General features: G+C 29.6%; 1 protein-coding gene across 4 annotated transcripts in view; it reads left to right on the top strand.

Moving 5' to 3' along the window:
- Nucleotides 1–20,235, top strand: part of LOC107452001 (serine-rich adhesin for platelets) — a 46,799-nt gene that overhangs the window by 7,454 nt on the left and 19,110 nt on the right. For all 4 annotated transcript variants that reach the window (XM_016068265.4, XM_016068266.3, XM_071180221.1 and 1 more), the window contains 3 exons: nucleotides 3,903–4,066; nucleotides 7,007–10,160; nucleotides 16,387–17,703. In XM_016068265.4, the coding sequence (XP_015923751.2) occupies nucleotides 3,903–4,066; nucleotides 7,007–10,160; nucleotides 16,387–17,703 (4,635 nt within the window). The remainder of the gene's footprint in view (nucleotides 1–3,902; nucleotides 4,067–7,006; nucleotides 10,161–16,386; nucleotides 17,704–20,235) is intronic.

Below are 20,235 nucleotides of genomic sequence, written 5' to 3'. Positions count from 1 at the left end.
TTCACACTGAAGTAAGATGGCTCTCTAAAGGGAACTGCTTGAAAAGATTTATGGAACTGTTTGATATTCTTAGTGATTTTTTAAGTGACAAACCTAAAATGAAGTATCTGTTAACAGTCGATGATAAAGCATTTGTGAGTTATTCAGCCGATATCTTTGAAAAACTAAATATATTAAATAAGCAACTTCAAGGAACAAATAAAACTCTTGTTGATGCAAAAGCGAAGATATTTGGTTTCATTACCCTTATTGAGTTATGTCAGATATATATTAACAACAAAAACTTTGAACAGTTTCATTGGCTCCAAAAATGTGAAGTAAATAATACCGCTTTACTTGTTATTGTCGATCATCTGAAAATTCTATCGGCTGATTTAAAAGAAAGATTCTCTGATTTAAAACAAATTGATTTTCCAACATGGATGATGCAGCCAAAGTTAGTGGATTTGTCTGATATATCAAATATGCAGTATCAAGAAGAACTCGCAGAAATGCAAAATGATGAGTCAGTTAAAACTTTATTTAATATAAAAGGAGTGATGGCATGGCTTTGTGAGGAAACAGAAATCAAATACCCAAATGCAACCAAATGTGCAAGAAAACTATTGCTACCGTTTCCATCTTCATATTTAGCTGAATTTGGATTTAGTGCTGTAAATGATTTACTGTTAAAAAAAGAAATCGTCTGGATATAACACAACGGGGATACTTGAGACTGAAGCTAACCAAATTGGAACCTAACATAAAATCTCTGTGCTGCAAGGATCTCACTAAATTAAAATATTAAATTATTATTATAGAAAAATCTTTATTAAAACTATTTGAATTTTAGTTTTTCATTATATGTTTTGAAAATTTACCTACTGTGTTTCGTTAACTAGTGTTCAGTTAACTGTCTTCCTAAAACCTATCATTTAAGTTTCTTAAGTGAACAATTAAATTTTTTAATATTAAAAATTATCTATGTGTTACATAGGGGAGCATAAGAATTTTAGAAAAACTTAGGTGAGGCATGGCACAAAAAAAGTTGAGAAACACTGGTTTAATAATTGTTCAGTTTGTGTAAAAAGATGAACTACACAACTTAATATTTTTCTTGTTATTTATGTATAAGGGCAATTCCACAAAGAGTGATCCAGAGTCACTAAATATTCAAAGTTATCATAAAATCAAAAATGAAAAAAAAAATTGAAATGTAGAAAATGTACATTTTCTAATAGTTTAGATGTTTTTTAAAATTATAAAAAAATTTCAGTTGAATTCTAACAAAGGGTGGAACATGCTGAATTTTAACATAGGTTTTCTACTTTGTTATATTATATTCTAATGGAGTTCTGACAATATTGAAGAGCAATAAAATAGTTTTTAGTATTATATATAGCTATTTTATCCTTTTATCTTTGTTTTATATATTCTTTTAATTTGGCCTACATTTTTTTTTACATCTGTGATTAAAATTGATTAATCAAGATAATCTACTTTCCCTGCTATATAATTTTTAACATAATTTTAAATTTTTCTCCATCAATACTTTAGTAAGATAGAAAATTTTAAAGTTTTTGTTTTATAAAGTAAGGCAAGATATTCAAAGAAAGAAATTCTTTAATTGAAACTACCAATAGTTAATATTTAAAAATTAATTTTATTCAAGGTAACACACATAACAAAAAGTTGCATGTGTTACTGTTACGTATGTTAGAAGCACTTATACACTTTATTTAATTTTTTTTTTTTTTTTCAAAATGAAAAATTTAAATCATGTCCGTACATTTTCCATAACCGCTGCACAATTTAAATGCCAAAGCTACAAATAAAGAATTGTAAGATTCTGGCTTTTTATAAAATCTGGTCGGTAGAAGCATTAATAAAATAGCAGCATAATAAGAAGATAATTTTGAAATTAATAGGATTTGATTGTTTTCCCAAACTTCTATTTGTTTTATGTTTATGTTTGAGTGGAATATTTCAACTGGATAAGTCAATATGGATAAGTCTTAAACAGTGTCATTATCTGGAGCAAAAAGAATAAAAAGTTGGAGAAAAAAAGAAGAAAAAACACCAGATCCTGCATTTCAAAGGCAAGGAAATAAAAAAATTCCTACAGAAAGAGAAAGTAAATAAAATTTGTGTTCTTGAGAAGATGCAGCATGGGGTCAAAGTTGCAAAACAGGTACAAAAATGCAAATGCAAAATGATAGATGAAAGAATAGAAGAGGGACATAAGTTAAATATTGATGTCAGCATATTGAATTTTAAAACAGCTTTTTAAGTCAGCTCTATTCAAGACTTCAGTCATGAAGGAAAGCAGTTCGCAAATCATTTAAAAGTATAGCTATTATGCCAGGAAAGAAAATTGCTGTAATATCTGTGTTAGCAAAGCAAATGAGACTTGAACTTTCAAAACATATTGATAATGATATAAAACATTCATTGCTAAGCATTTCATATGAACTTAAATTACTGATAAATGAATTTTTCTACATAAGTGACATTGTTTATACTATGCTTGGATTGAAAGGCTTGATTGTCTGGATTAACAAGAGAAAAAACTGATAATAAAACGTAGGAACTATCTAACCATGTTTCAAAGAGAAGTGTATGCTGCTTTTTGTCAGTTACATCCTGAACTTTCAGTTTCGTTTTCAAGATTTTGTGCTTTGCGACCAAAAAATTTATTGCTATTGTAAGATACCACTTAGAATCAATGCAAATGCAAATATCATGAAAATTATATTCTTTTATTGAAAGGCTAAAATAAGGTTTATGACAATACATGGTGATGGTAAAAGTATTTACGTAAATCATGTAAAAAAATCTTGTTTCTAATTGTTGGAAGGGTGCATGTAATATTTGTAAAAATGGCTCATTGTTTGTTCTAGTTTTCTAGCCATCTTCTATTGTAGTTTTGTAACGAGGGAAAAAAGATGCCAATTGTCACGTAATAAAAAAATAAGATAGCAAATGTACTCTTAAAAATTGGGCTAACTTTGAATAATACATAAGGGTTACAAGAATCCAAGCTGATGCTTTCCAAAAGAACATATTTAGTAGTAAAATCCAGGTAGTTCAAGTTGACTTTGCAATGGCATATTCTTGTGAATATCAAAATGAAGTTCAATCAGCATTATGCTATCGAGTTTCTGTTCAATTATTCCCTGCAGCTGTTTCCTTAGACGGTATTTGCTCTTCATTTGCAATATTCTCTGATAAAGACTAAGGTAAAAATAATGTCTGCACTTTTATTTTAAGACTTATTGAAAAGCTGTTTCAAAATTATTCTACTTCAGAAGATGAACTTACAGAAATCCTTTATAGCCAAGTACAGAATTTAAAAATAAGTATATGGTTAAATTATTTCATCTTTTGTCAATCAAAATATAAAGGGTATTCATTATAAAGAGTAATATACGCAGCAAAATTTCAGATTTGTTTTTTTTTCTGCATCAAATTAATTTGCACCTTCAATCTTCTTTTTGCAAACTTAAGAAACATTTAACAACAAATAAAGAAAAACATAAAAAATATAGCTATTTCATATTGACTTCAAAAATCAAGCCATTGATTCCCTGAAATATTTATTAGTTGACAGTTGTTACAGTTTTAACAAGACATTGATTGTTTTGTTAAAAAATAAAATAGTGAGCTCCGTTTCTACGGATCTCACTATTTTATTAACAACGCAATCTGAAATGAATTAATGAAATCTTTTTTATATTGCAGCAACTACTTATGCACTTATTAGTAATTTTTTATTAAAAATGTTTTTTTTTTCTTTCTTATCACTGTGCCTGGAAATACAGTAGTTTTTCTTTATCACTGTATCTGAAAGTATAGTACAGTTTTTCTTTATCACTGTACAGATTTTATTTTCTAATTTTTCTTATTTTTTAAACCCTTTCCAGAGGAAAACCCCATCAAAGTAACTAAAGTTGAGCCGTGGAATAGTGTGCGAGTAACATTCAACATCCCCTTAGAAGCTGCTCAGCGACTGAGACAACTTGCTGAAAGAGGTGATAGAGTATTGAGGGAACTTGGCATTCTTTCAGTTCAAATTGAAGGAGACCAAGTAAGTAAAAGAGAAAAATAACTGTCATTTCATTCACTTGAAGCAGTATTTAGAATCAAATAATTAAAAAAAAGTTATTGACAAGTTCACTATTGAAACGAAAAGACGGATCGATGAATAAAATTAAGCGTCTATGAAAATGATCTCAATTGATATAATTATGTGTAAAAAGAAGTTTACCTATCATGAATGATAAAGTTATTTTAAGTAAATAAACAACTATGTTTTTTGTTTAAGTTTGCATTTAATTTTATATTCTAAAAAATAGTTAGTTTTAAAAGGTGAGAAAAGGTTTCTTTGTTTGAGGTGTTTGTTTTTTCAAATTTAACTTTCAACTCTAAAAGTAAATCATTGTTTTTTGTCCACTCTGACTGCAACATGAAGTTGTATTGTCAAAAAAATCTTTCTAAGTGAGAGTCACACACAAATATTTTAATTTGCTTATTTCTTTTATTAAATTTTCTCTTTTCATATTTGTTCATGTTTCCTTATTTGGTGCAGATGTTTTCCCGGTCCTTGGGAGAATGGTTAATGGTCTCTCCTAAAGGTTTTCTTCAACACAAAGTCTATGGAAAAAATTTTGTGCTTCCTAAAAGTGGTTGTAAATAGAGTTGGTCTTTTCTGGAGGTTTCACTGTATTAGAAAGGGAAATAGTGTATTGGAGAGATACATTCTTCCAATTTTTTTCATTTGTTAAACCACCAGTAGGTTTAAGAAAAACAAATTTTAGTATAACTTTAAGTTATTTATTAAAAATAATTCCATTTATAATGTTATTTACACATTTTTCTTCAATATTGAATTTTGGGCTAGATGTTACTGTCAGATAGTCATAATGAGCCACTGTCCAATATCTAGCCAACTGGCCAGATCGGCTAGGTACATTCAGCTCCCTGGATACCTCTGCCATCCCTTGGCCAAAGTATTAAAAGCAAATGAAAATTGTTCATTTTTGCTATGAGAAGTAAAATTTTCAAAATGTATTGTGGAATTCCTAAAAATTGTTTTAAAAAAAGAGCTGTAATTTTTTTTGTTGAAATTTTAATTAAAAAATTATCTTTATTTATTTATTTTTTCATATTTTGGTAAAATTCTCTAAAATGTTTCGAACATTGAACACTTAACTTTCTGCAAATGATAACTAAAGATTAATTAATACCAAATTATTCATGTTTAAATTTTTAAAAATTTGAATATGAATGAGGTTTGATTTAATGTGGATGAGACAAAAATTTCTGCAAATTGTAAAAAAAGCAGCGCTTTAAATTTCAAGTAACAATAAAATATTTGATGTTTAAACTTATACATATGTCTGATATTTTAAATATCTCTTTTGTTAGAGTTTTAAATGTGTTCCGTATTTAGAAGTTTGACTGTATTTTATTACTGGTTTAAATTTATTTGATTGTTAAACTGAAAATAATTTTTGTAATAGGAGTATTAAATGTTAACTTTGAAATTCACAAAATAATAGGATGTGGAAAAAAAATCATAATTTTTTATAAAAATAGAATCCTTGATTTAAGTGATATATATATTTTTTTAATGCAAAATTCAGCTTTTATGTAATACTGTTATGTTTACTATCAAGCATTGTCTTTCTAAATTTTTTAAGTTATTGAATCTTTTACTAGTTATTCTAAGAAGCTTAATGTATACATATTTGAATGTAAATTTTTATAATTTGTGTTATAATTGATTTATAGGGAATGAATGTTAAGTGATTTGATGAATTTTCAGCATCATGTTAAATAAATTGCACTTAAAAAAATAAAAGATAATAATTAGAAAAATAATAGCAGAAATATTTTATAAAATTCACAGCAAAGGTAGCTTTTAAGCTTTAAAATCTTGCATATTTTTTGGTACTGACAAGAAAAGAAAAATCCCTTATATACAAATGATAAAGTAAATACAAGATATAGAAAAGTCACCTAATGCATTTCAGATGTATATTTTAATCACTTAATCCTTTTGTTGCTTTAAAAAATATTTGCATCTTATTATTTTGTGGTCAATATATAGGGATATTATCTAAGCTTATTTTAAATTTTTTTAAATAATTTTACTCTTGAAAGATTCATGCACAGATTTTTTGTACACAGTTCTCAGAATCTCTTTAAAAATATGTCAAATAGTCTTATCCACTCTGCCCTGGCCTTATTTAAATTTTTTCATCTAGCTTTAAAATATGAGTAATAGGTATAACTTTCTATTGAAAAAAAAACAACAGATTATCTCCTAAATATTTTGAAATTTCTCTCTAAGTGACCCTCATAAGCATTCGGTAAAGGATATCATTTCATGATCAAAAGAATATAAAAACTGTTTTTCTCTCCTGCCAGAAGTCATTTTGGGCTGGGAAGAAAATGGGTTACGTCGCAGGTTGGTTGCCCATTTTAGATTTAAGTAATGCTGATAAAATTTAAATGAGTTTTTTTTAAAATGTGATTGAAACCCTTGACCCTCTGCCAAATTAGGATTTAGAATAATGAATATTCAGTGACTTAGTTCTTTTTTTAAATTAAACAACAATAAAATAATTCTCGTTAAATAGTTCTTTTTTGAACATCCTGTAATTTTAATAAATTGTAAGTAAATTTGTTGCTTAAAAATTATTTAGTTACTTACAATTAAAAAAGCTAAAGAATAACTTAGTATTGTTTTTTTTTTAAGAATAATTTTAAATGTGTTAATGCAAAAAATAAAAAATACAAAAAATTACACAACATTTGAAAACTTTGCTTGATTGTTATCCAGTGATATTTCCTCAGCATTATAATTAAGATTTAAAAGCATTTGAAATGACCTTGATTCCTTTCTACACCTAGCTTCTTCCAATTTAGTACTAGTTAAAATACTATGTTTATTGATTTTTAAATTTTGTAATTACTTTAACTAGACGTATTGTATTCTTATAAATGTGTATTTTTGTTTCAGGTTATTACATTAACTCTATCTAGCCAATATAGTGAACCGCAAGAAATTGTACTTAGAAAAACTTCTGATGAGCAGGGAGATGTTGCAAGTGTTTCATTTAATATACCTAATGCTGAGGCTGTGCCTGGTCCAAGTATGGCTGAACCAGCTCATAAGAATATTAGTCAGTTCCTTGGACATATTGTTGGAGGAACCGCGTCTACTTCTTCTGCTGTGAGCTCGTTAACTAGACTTGAGAAAACATCACCTAAACCAGAATCATCTATAAGTTTCCGTTCACCTAATGTCATAGCCCCATCAAGTACTGAACCTATTCCTTTTCCTCCTTCTGCACTTGTCACCACAACAAGTGCTACTATGCCCAGTTCATCACGTATATCTCCAAATGTTTCTGTTAAGCCTCCCACTAGTTTTGGCCCATTCCCTTTTGCTAGTATGACTCATGCTATGAATACCAAAAATAATTCTGCAAGCCCACAGTATCAACCCGTTCTTCATGTTCAAGCAGGCAATCCTCGACTTTCATTTTCCTCTACAGCTGTACAAATATCAAATTCTATCTTAAATTCTACTTGTAGTGCTATAACTGCAACTTCTTCAGTGTCTTCTAAAGTTTCTAACTCAAATTTACAGAAAGTGCCCAGAACTATAACAAATTCAGCTTTTAATAATGTAGTTACTAGAGCGCCTCCACCTAACGCTATAGCATCCACTTCGAGAGCAAATGTGGCTCTATCAAGTCCTCTTCTTGTTAATTTACTTCAAAGTGAAACATCAAATTTGCCACAAAACAATAAATTAATGCCGCCTCCTGCAGATGCTGCTAATCAACAACCAAAACGAAAAAGAAAACCTCGCAAGTCTAAAGAAAAGATTTTAGAAGATGGAAACACTGGTTATTCTGCTTCTCCTTCACCACCTTCTTATCAATCTCACATAGGGTCTAGATCACCTGGAGGATTTGATCCTTTAAGTGTTCTTAATCAATCCCTTAATGTGCCTATAAATAATAATTTAAGCATTTCAAGTTCTCAAGTAGCAAATATTCATCCTTTGGCCCAAGGTCAACCACCTGTCTCGAACATTAAACCACAAACTCATCAACAGGGAATATCTTTACAGCCTCAAGTTCAAGGGCAACCTATGGTGTCGACAACTAGATCACTCGGACCCCAAAATATATCTGCCTTTCGGCAAACTCAAGGACCACGGACAGTGCCAAACATTCATCCTCAGGCACAAGGTCAGCCTCAAGTGCACACGGGTAATCTTCCTCTCCATACACATATTCCAGTTGGAGCTCCTCAAATAGCAAGACCTGCATCAGGAAGTTTACAATCGTATGCAATGTCTGCTCCACGTTCCATGCCCTTAAGTCAGATGCGACCTCTGTTTCAATCGAGGGAAACATCTTTAAGTAAAGCCCTCGAGAAACCAAATAAAGATGTTACGTTTATGAAAACTGATCGAACTAGTGCCCCTTCTACTCCGAGTACTTCAACTCCAGATTCAAATCCTTTCCCTTCACCTCCATCTTCATCTGATGGAAAAACAAAACATTTGATCAATCCATTTACTGGACAACTTGAACCAATGCCAAGTGATGAAGAGGAGGAGGAAGAATCAATAGAATCTCTTCCTCCTTTTCCAGATTTTGAAAATGATGTTTCTGAGAAGAGTCATTCTGAAAGGAGTCTCTCTGATGGTGGTAAAGACACTAACCTCTCATCTGATACTGATTCTGGTATTAGCAAATCTATAACTGATGTATCTCAATCTTCATCTGAAGGTTTAGCTACTGATTCTGGTAAAGATTCAAGGAAAAGCGAAACTTCTAAAATAGATATTTCTACTGCAAGTGTTGCATCATCTATATCTGGTGAAAAAATTAAATTAAGACTAAAATTAGATCCCAAAACTTTGAGGGAATCAAAAGAAAGTGAAGTGAAAGAAAAACGTAAAGAATCGAATCCACAATATAATCCCAAAATTGATGTTGCTGTTGTAAGTATTCCTGGTTTTAAAAAGAATTCACCTTCTGCCGTTACCGAACCTCGTGTGCCTCCTCTACATATCTCACTACGTGGTCCTAATGCTGCGGTTGTTGTAAGTCCTAGGAAAGACGATTCTAAGTCCAGGTATTCGTTGAGCAAAGAGGATCAATCATCTGGTGATATGCCTTCTAAAGTGAGCCAGAAGAAAATTCGATCACCGAGAACTGCCAGAACTGGGGATGTTTCTGCTGGTCCTCCCTCTGCCACTGGTCGCACCTCTGAGTTATTGGATAAAAGAATTCGAAGTTCCAATAAAGATGTTAAAAAAGTGAAAGAGGAGGTTTGGAATCAAAATGTTAAAAATATGTCCATGTCTGGCGGAGGAATTGTTGAAATGAGTGAAAAAGTTTCTTCAAGTCGTATTTCCTCGTACGAGACTTATCTTTCTAGTACGGCAGTTAATAAGTCTGCAGCGCAGAATAAAACTTCCAATATTTTTAGCCTTGCATCGAGAGACTCCTGCAAGTCGGAAGTCATGACACTAACTTCGTGTTCAACTGGAGAAAGTGTTACAATACACTCTTTTTCTGGTTCCAAATCTCCTCTGCCAGTGCAGGTACCGGCAGTCTCTGAAACTGAAGTTGCTTCTGTTGATGCTTCACAAGTAATACAGACAAATGCTAGCTCAATGGTATCAGACGTAGCATCATCTGTGGTGTGTGGTACTTCGACTGTCGAAAGTACTGCATCGACTGTTCAAAGAACTGCATCAGCCGTTGAGAGAACTGCATCAGCAGTTGAGAGAACTGCTTCAACTGTTGAGAGAACTGCTTCAACTGTTGAGAGGACTGTATCAACTGTTGAAAAGAATTCACCAACAATTGAAAAGGCCACACCAACAGTTGAAAGTACTAGTTCAACTGTTGAAAACACTACACCAACAGTTGAAAGCACTACACCAACAATTGAAAACACTAAACCGACAGTTGAAATGACTACATCAACCAGTGAAAGGACTACATTAGCAGTTGAAAGCACTTCATCAACAGCAGTTGAAAGGGTTAAATCAATGGTTGTTGATAAACTGACTAATTCGCTTGGCACTAAGTCAAGTGGGGTAACATCAAATGTAGGATGTATAAAAGAAGATTTATTTTCAAGTAGGTGTTATTAATTTCTTTTTTTTATATATATATTTTTTTATTTGATTTATTGTCAGCTGTATATAAAATTGTGCATTTTAAATCATCGTAACTTTTTATTCTTAATTGGGTTGATCAAGAAAAAGTGAGTCATAGTGGAAATAAGTGCCACAGTAAACTTCATTTTAATGTGTTTTTTAATTATTATTTTTAAGCTTTATAATTTTTTCCAAATAGTAGCATAGATAGTAATAGATATTTTCAGCCTGAAATATTGTATGTTTTTTGATGATTTGCTACTTTTACCTGAGCTAAGTAAAATGCTGTTTCTTAAAAATATTTAGCATGGAAATTTATGAAATACTGAAAAACACCTTTGCAGCCAAACAATGAGTCATTCTTTTAATTTTAGAAAATGTAATCTAAAATTAAATATTTTAGATGAATGAATCATTTTAGAAAATTTTTGTACCTTGATTTCCAGTATAATGGACCATTTCTCTGCTATTTATTTCTTCTGTTGCTGATACATACTTAGTAATACTGATTCCCAACACTTACTTTCCATTTTAATTCAAAGGTTTTCATTTTTTTTTTTTTTTTTTTTTGTTTTTTNGTTTGAGACTGCAAATTTTATGCTAAATATTAATTGGAATAATGTAGTCCTTTTAAAAATTATTGTGTGCTTCATCAGAATTTTTCAAATGGTTCCATTTATAATAAAATTCTGTACAAGTAAGATACAATAAAGATTCAAAATAAAGGTTCTGTACAAATATTATTTCACAATAATATTTGTACAGAATCTTTATGGAATTCTTGTACTCTGTGCAAAAATCTTTTCTTTTCTTTGGAGCCCTTCTATTATATTTAAAAGCATAATCAGAGAAACCATAAAATTTCTAATAATTGCTCTTTTCAAATTTTTGATTCAGCAAAGTCATATATTAACTTGCCGTATTTAACTGAAATAATAGAAAAATTTGATAATCATTTTTGTTGAATTGTTATTTAATATTGGATTCTTTTAGTTAAATTTTAGGTTTATAAAAGTTTTTTCTCAAAACAATAAAAGAGTTAAAAAGCAGAGAAACATTGATATCTGTCTAAGACTCGAAGACTTAATATATAAAATATATATTTTAAAAAAGTGAAAACAAAAGAACAGCAATTGAAAAGATAAATAAATTTGAAATTGATTTGCTTTTTCTCAGAAGCATTTCTTGACTATGTTTTTTCATTGGCAACAGTTTTTGTTAAATTTTAACTACTGCCATTCCAAAAACATAAACAAATATTGCAACCTTACTGAATTCAAAATTCGCTTTTATTACAACAATTGCCTTTTTTTAAGAATTTAATTCAAATATACATTTCAGAAATAAAAAATACTGCAGAACTATATTCAAAGTTTACTCCCCAGAAACAATTTTATTTCCGTTCTACCCAAAATTTAATTAAAATAGAGTTATACAAACACACAATACTATTGAATAATGCTAATCATACATTTCATAATTAATTTTAAAGTCAGATTTACATCAACTGTTTGCCACAATAATTTTTCCATTTAACACGTTGACTGCCACACATGTTCACAGTGAAATCTCCTTCAGGCCACGAGTACCGCTGTCCGAAGCGTATTCTGCTGAGTGCTCCCACCGATATTTTAATAATGCGAGTCTGGTGGTCATAAGAATAATATCTCACTCCCTTTGTTTCCATGGTATCATATTTGTTTATTTGTGTCCATTGCTTCTCATTTCGCCACTTTACACAATCAGTTTGAATCTTTGCCAAGTAAAGAAGAGTATGACTTAAAATCTTTACCCAAATTTATTGAAATTTCAAAAATTAAAATAGATAAGTTATTTCTTCCTTTGCAAATAGTCAAATAAGCGTCACCCCAATGTGATTGACACAGCCCAATTTAAAATTTTGCTGTCAACTGAATATGGGTGACGCTGCAATCAATGTGGTAAGGAATATTGAGAAATGGCCCTTTACATTTAAAAACAATCTGTGCAGGAAATTCTGGCTCAACTATATGCCTGCAATGAATGGCTCTTAACATTTGAAAAACCAACAGCAACAGTCTTGATACCACTCTGCCCCAAATTTCTTAAACATCAAGAAATAAGAATTTCTCCAAAATCTAAATATATTAAAATAACTCATCTAAAAGCATATTATCCAGACAAGATAAATATACTTCCATAATATTCTTTTAACCAGGTTTCTATTTCTTGTAATGTACGCAAAATTACAATATAAACTTATTTAATCATTTTTTTAATTAAGAACATTTTGTATCCACACTTCTCACAATTGATCTCACTTTTTATCAAATTTTATCAAAAAATCTGAAATTTCTCTATCACTAAACAATAACATCTTGTAAAAAAATGCTCATCAGATGCCAAGCATCCTTAACAAAGTTCCTGATAGCATTTTTTTCTTTCAATTTCTCCTGCATTTTTTTTAAAAAATAACATTCCTTATATTCAACAAATATTATTTGACAAAATTACAACTACTCTTCCATAAACTAACAATCTTAAGATCTTAACTTAAGATCTGTGTAAAAAGTATGTAATTAAAAACGTTTTTTTTTTTTAATTATCTGATATATACAGTTTTTCTTTTTAATGAAATTTTGGTTGCATTAATTGTATGTACTTATTATGAGGTGCAATCTACTCAGAGTGAATTTCCTAGTCATTCTGAATAGATAGACAGGTTTTGAGTGCATAAAAGACCACAACTATTAAAGCTTACCTAATGAGTCTTTTAAATTGAATGAACTTAAACTGTAAGTTGGTATAGGAGGCTGAAATATACATAATTTAGATGCCCTTCACGTCTTGTATTAGCAATAAAAGAACATTGCTGTTTTATATCACAAAAAGAAAGTTCAAAATTTTGAGGTATTTTATTTTGTGATCTAATTCATTTCTGATACATCATGATGTGTAAACCATATGAATGTGAGCACTATTTAATAAAAATAGATCATATCCAGCATTGTCAGATAATTTATTATCTATTATTTAAAATGTAATAAAAACTTTACTTCTTGAAAGTTAAGAAATGAAACTAGTGGTGTGGTAAATTTTCAATATGTCTGTAGTATTCTTTAGCCTTATCCTATCCGATTTGAATTGTGGCATATTAACTGTTCGTTTCTGTTTTAACAGGCATGTGATTCCTCTGCTAATTTGCGGAACTCCACTGATTTTTGGGAATCAATAATTTATATTCCGACAGTCTGAAATTTAAATTTCGTTAACTAATCAAAATCTCGTTAATGCGAGATTTATTTCGCTCTTACCTGCACCCTTCCTTATTTCTTGTCTACATGCGGTAACGACTTTCTTTGCACAGATTGTTTGAGAAGAACGCAACTTCGGATGAGCTTCGATAACACAAGACAGAATGGAAATTTTTTTTTCGACTAGAATTAATGAACTACTGAGGCAAACACAAAATAATAAAATTTATAATCTAAAAATTAAGTTTTTCTGAAAATTTAAATGATCGTTCGCTAGAAAAAAGAGTGTTTTCTCACATATTTTAAAACTTATGCTTTAATGAGTGGAAATTTTGTTACAAGTTCTGATTTGTAACGAAAGAATTCTTTAATCAATGTGATATATTTGCCCTGTTTTTTATTTGGTTGCAACTAGATCGAATTAATTTTTAATGTGATATTACGATGTGCAAATTTCGAACCACTTTCTAATGCGCCCTATACCATCGTCAATCAGGGTTTGATCTTTTTTTCATTTACAGTTAATTCAATTGATTTTCACATGGTTTTTAAAATTCCAATATTATTACGCTATGCGAAATGTTTTGATTAAAGTTTTTGATGTGCTAAATTTACATTGATACCATCGTAAATTCATGCGTTGTTTCAATTGTTTTATAGTCTATTAATACTATTAATTTTTCAATGTTTCTTTAAATTCCTGTATTGTTTGTACATTATTATTATGACATATGAAATTCAATTTGTGTGTTCACTAATCTGTTTTTGACATGATGATACCACTGTTTTTCTGTTCGACTTTTTCACAGTTATTGCTACTAATATAATATACACATGGTATTTTAAGTCCTGATTCTCTGCAATTTAATGGTTTTCTGAACATATGGTAGAATCTGAATTATTCGTTAGGACTTTCCGAAGTATATTCCGATGAGTTTTTTTTTTCCCTCACATTTCTTTTTTCCTGAATTTAAAAAATATGCTATAATAATTCAGTTATACATGAGGCCAAAAAAGAAAAATAAGAAAGAAACACTCTGTATTGCATGATTATATAGATTGGATAATTTTTGTTAGATAAAGAAAAAATTTTAAAAAACAGTGTTTTAAATTTTTGATACTTCTATTATTTTGTTTTCTTAGTTTTAAAATTTATTTCAAATAAATTGCTGCCTTAATTAATTTTAGTTAACGAAATTACATTCTTTCTTGGTGTTTGTTAAATTCCAACACATTTGAAATTACATTTTTAAAAATGTTTTGCTTCTAGAGATTGAAAGTACAGATTAAAGTAAACATTTAATGCTGTCTTAATATAGACTTGCATAGCTGTAGAAAATAATTAATTAACATGATTTTTTTTTCAAAAAATAATGCAATAATGTTAATTAAAATTCCACCTTTTGAATGAAAAAGCATGGAATTAAAATCTACATTTTATTTTATTGGTGAAAAATGTATATTTCTTAAGCTTGAGGTTATACTAAAAAGAAATTACCCTAATATGCCAAAAATAGAAAGAAAAAAAAAAAAAGGCTGAATTCAGATATTTTTCTCCTGATATAGTGTCATTCTTCTCTTCAAAGTCTATTTGAAGCAGTAGGGTTATTAACTGGTATTTTTTCTCACATAATATGTTTACAGTATCTTTGACATTATCTGATTTTCTATAAAGAAATTTGGTGAAAAAAAAATTCCAATGAGTACATAGAATTTAAGAAAAATTTTGTTTAACTTGACTTATCTATTTTGATATAGAATTAAAAATGAATATTTGAGTATAAAAATGTATAGATAAAATATATTTTTATTTTTTGATGAATGACTACATTTATAAACACAATCTGTTGCATTTATTTTGTCATTTTAAAAATCCAGAAAAAAAGAAAAGAAATCACAATTTTAAATTTAAATTATGGTTTACTAATTGAAATTTTGTTTTAATAGTTATAGTACAGGGGTCTATCCAAGCCAAATTTCCTACTGTTTAGCGGTATCTTCACAAATTCAACTTTAGAAAAAATGGTACAGTACAGAACCCGTTATCCGGAATTCAGAAAACCGGAATAAAATTCGATAAATTTTCCCTCCATTTTACAAAAAAATTTTTTTTTTTTTCCTCATAAAATTTTAGGATTTTTCTTTCTTTTTTGAAAGATGTTTACCTTACAGTCATTTTGGAAATAATCATTAGTGTATTGCATGATCGTTTTTTCTTCTTTTTAAGATTATTACCAAATATTTTTTTTAGTTGGGTTTAACAATAAAAAAACGGCTTTTTGTAGCTATTCAGAAAACCGGAAAAATCAGTTATCCGGAATAGCGATGGTCCCGATCGTTCCAGATAATCGGTCCCGTACTGTAGAATAATTTGACAAAATACTTTTTTCTTAAAATTTTATTTTTGTCGTAAGAAACCATATTTTTCCATATCCATCAACCAATCCATATTTTTACCATATTTGTGTTGATTTTTAATTTTCACAAATTATGTCTAAATTTTCACAAAATAGGTACTTCTCAGAAAAACCTAGACAGACCCCTGAAGTATTCTTAAAATTTTCTATTTCATCTAGTCTTTAAATTTCAACTCTGCATTTATTTCAGAATGGTTGCTATGTATTATAATGAAAAACTATTTTAGTAAGTTAGAGCTTCTGAAATATTGTTATAATATAGTTTTAATATTAATTTAATTTTGATTAAGCATTTACAAAGTTTTTATAATCACAAATTTTAGTTCTTACAGTGTATTTGAATAAAAATCAAAGAAATCTGATTTAAATCAGAAAAATCTGATTTAAATAAAAAAAATCTGATTTAAATAAGAAAAAATCTGATTTAAATCAAAAAAATCCGATTTAAAATTTAAAAAATCTGACTTTTTTGAGTTTTTTTAAAAAAAAAATCTAAAAAATCACGAACCCTCCTAAGTAAATGATTTCTTCTAAACGTGTTATGTATTTCTTACAGATTCAAGGAAATCACCTATTATGCAACATCTACCTCATTCACCTACTGCACTTGTCGATAATAAAACTAGTTTACAAACAAATTGCTCTAGTGACCAGACTCAATCACTATCTGCCAGTAGTATAAATGTAGTATCCACTGTGCCTCTGAGTACTAACTCAACTTCTTGTATTACTAAGGAAGAAACTTTAGATAAAACTGTTCCACTACAAGAAGATGGACTCTCTAAACTTGATAGAGTTGAGGCTAATCCTGTAGCTAATGTAACTAGTTCGGTGGATGGCCAAACACTTCAAACTAATCACCAGTGCAATATTAATCCTATAAATAATGTAAAAGAAAATATAGATGGTGTTTTAAATGTAGATAATGTACAAAGTGAACAATTTGTTTCTCACACAAAATCTATGCAAAATATAGAAAACCCTGCAATCTGTGAAGTACAAAATATTGTTGATGTAAATAAGAACACTACTGCTGTCAGTAAAGAAAATCCTGATGTTGATTGCAGTGAAACTGTAAAAATTCAGTCATTAATTAGTTCACAAATTTCATCTTGCAACAGCTCAGATAAGTGCAAAAAGTTGTTGTTTTCTAATCATTCTGACTCCTGTAATTCATTAGTTGCGTGTTTAACATCAGTACCTAAAACGGAGATGAACGATACCTTAGAATCCTCGGATAAGAGTATTTGTTTAGTTGGTATTAAAAAATCTCCGATTGCGCAGATAATCAATGTCGATAACTTATCAATCCAACCTCATGTGATTGAAGTGCCTTTGCAAATCGCACCAGCTGTGCCAAACATGTTGGCCAAAACAGCACTTGCATCTGAAATGAAATCTGTTACTTCAATTATATCGACTGGTGGCAGTGCTTTTCTTCAAACACGAAATATGTTGGTGATGCAGGAGACGAACAATACAGTTAGTGAAGGCCGAACAACCCCAGAAACTAACGTCGTAAATGCAATTGCATCGGAAAAAACTGCACCGAGTTTACCTTGCATTCCTAATGAGAGAATCAAATTAGTGAATCATTTAAGTGCTGCATCGGAATCTGTGAAAGAAAGTCCACCCCAAAACTCATCCACTGCTGCCAGTGAGGAATCTAGTATGGATTCCATTGATGAAGAAAGGAAAAAGAATTTACAATTACCCACTAGCTCACCTAGTTTAAAGCTGGATACCTCACTTTCAAAAACAGATAACATACAGAACAATAATTGTTCTACATCTGTTGCAGAAAATGTAACTTCTAAAACCGACGTTGCTCAACCATCTAGAGTGGCCTCAAGCAATATTATTTCAACAGAAGGTATGTATTTTTTTCAATATAAATTTTTAATCTTTCATCAAGTCTTAAGCTTCTGTGCTCGTTTGTATCTGTCCACAACTTCTCTATTGAGAGCAAAAGAACCTATGTATTAAGCATTGCAGTTGAGTGATAAAAAAAATTTGAGTCAAAATATGGGAAGAGACAAACTATTATCCTAATGCTAAAGCAGGGATGGCAATTTTCTTCCACAATGGAAAAAACTGCAAAAAGAAAGGAAAAAAAGAAACCCTTTTCGAAAAAGAAATATTAAATAATAATATAGAAGCTATTTAATAACTCATTTTTGTAAATAAAAATAAAAGATATATATATATATATTTGTGAAAAAATATTTTTTTAAATTCGAACAATTCATGTAATAATTATTATAGTTAAAAAATTTTTTTTTTATCATTTTTTAGTTCCCTACATTCTGTCCAGTTTCTTTCTTTCTTTCTTTCTTTTTTTTTTTTTAAACTTTCTTTCAACTGTGCTCTATCCCAACCAAGCGCTAAAGTTGAAAAGAACTTTACATTCACATTTTCTTTATAAATACTAATAGATCTCAAATTTTTTAACTAGTAGCAATTTATTACAACAAAAAGATCCTGATGTGAGTCATGTTATTAAATAAAAAAATTTACAAATGAAAAGTAGAAAGAAAAAATTCCTACAGTTTTTACTGTATGGGATCATTTGCCAAAACATTAGTTTCTGTTTATTGAAAATACTTTTTTTTTTCACTTATCAGGGTAATGCTCTGCTTGCTTTGCTTCATAATACACAACAGAAATTTTGTTTAAAATTAATTAAATGTAATCGATTGAAATATATCTCGACTTAAATGATGATTCAATTTCTGTGTGTGCAATTTAGCTAAATTCAAAATGCAATTGAAGAGCTTGTATTCCTTTCCTTAACCCAGTGCTCGAAAAAACTCAGAAATTTTACCCGTCCCCGAGGACGACTTGTCCAACAGTGTACCCGTTCTCTCCTTTGAAACTAACCCAAAGCTTCTAAATAAATAAAAATAAAATTTTCTCTTATTTATTACAAGCATTTTATAAATTGCATAATGAATTAGTAGTTACTAGGATTGCATTATATAGTAATAAAAAAATACTAGGTTACCTAGTATTTCTTTTATGAAATAATTTAAATGACAAAGGTCAAATTATCTGGAATGTGAATTTATCCGAGGGTACTGCATTTTTTAAATGAATCAAATATGGCGTTTGCCAGTTCCACAGTCGAGCTAATGATTTACAGAGGTTTTTGCTCAGAAATCTGAAAGGGGTTTTCCATTTAGGAAGAGGTTCATAATTGCGTTTAACACTTCTTGTTTAAGACCAGTACGTACTGTGTTTTTTTGTAAGTTCATAGCTGAAAAGCCAGAGGAATTGAAAAGATCAAAGGAATTGTTAATTCCTTCGTTAGGAATCCAAATGCACATGCACAGAGCAACTTTTCCTTTGTTTACCGATTATGTGAGCATGGGCATTTGATATGACGAAGGAATTAACGGGATTTCTAGATTAGAGGGTCATTTTAGAAGTGAGGCGCTAGACTCTTCTAAGATAACAGAAATTGAAAATTTATCACAAACATTAACAGGAAAATGGCCGTCCAGCGGACGTCGGATTCGAGAAATTAGTTGTCCGTGGGGAATTTTTGGCCACCGAGGACGGGCGGTTTTTCGGGCCCTTCTTTCGGGATGTTATTTTAATGTTCATTTCAATTATTACACTGAGCTGTTCATTCCTGTGTAACGATCTAAGTCTTTTTTTTTTTCTGAGAAAATCAATAAACATTATTAAACATCTTGAATTCATTTTAAATAAAAGTATAGTTTCAATATTACCTAGATTCTTATTTTGAATGGTTTTAATAAAAATTAAGTACCATTCATGCATAAAAGGGAATCTATCCAGGGCCGCCTCGAAAGAGGAGGAGTTATAGTTTAGGGGGCCACGGCACTCGTTTTCTGACGTCACGCATTACGATCCAGATACGTTTCTTCACTTTTTCTTTAGTAGTTTGAATGAAGTCAAAAAGAGATAGCTTTATTCATGAAATTTCAAGCTCTGCTAGAAAGGGATTCTTCGTTTTAACAAAAACATTGTATTTTCTTAGAAATAATTTCAAAAGAATATTAATTTAGTTATTTTTATGTGAAGTAGTGCAGAAAAATAACTTTTTCATCTATCCGAATATTTATAAGTTATCCGATAAGTTGACTTAAAACGAATTTCAAGAAATTTTTTAAAATATCTCTTCTGCCTAAATTACGTGACATTAATTAGAATTTAATTTATTCTAATTAAACATAATTTATTTTGTGCATGTATTCCAGCTTCTTTTGCATCTTAAATTACCAAACCTTTAACCTCATAAAATTTAGTGCAAATGAAATTATCATCCATAAGAAAAGTTGAATCTGAATGTATAGAGAGATAACTAGTCAATTTAATAAATGTTATGAGTTTCGTTAAAACATTTTAATTACAGATGGTAAATATTTCTTCTCCAAGT

This window comes from Parasteatoda tepidariorum, chromosome 4 (genome assembly GCF_043381705.1).
Source record: "Parasteatoda tepidariorum isolate YZ-2023 chromosome 4, CAS_Ptep_4.0, whole genome shotgun sequence".
Taxonomy (NCBI): Eukaryota; Metazoa; Arthropoda; class Arachnida; order Araneae; family Theridiidae; genus Parasteatoda; species Parasteatoda tepidariorum.
Note: the sequence above shows the minus strand (reverse complement) of the source record. Positions and strands in the feature narration are given on the sequence as shown.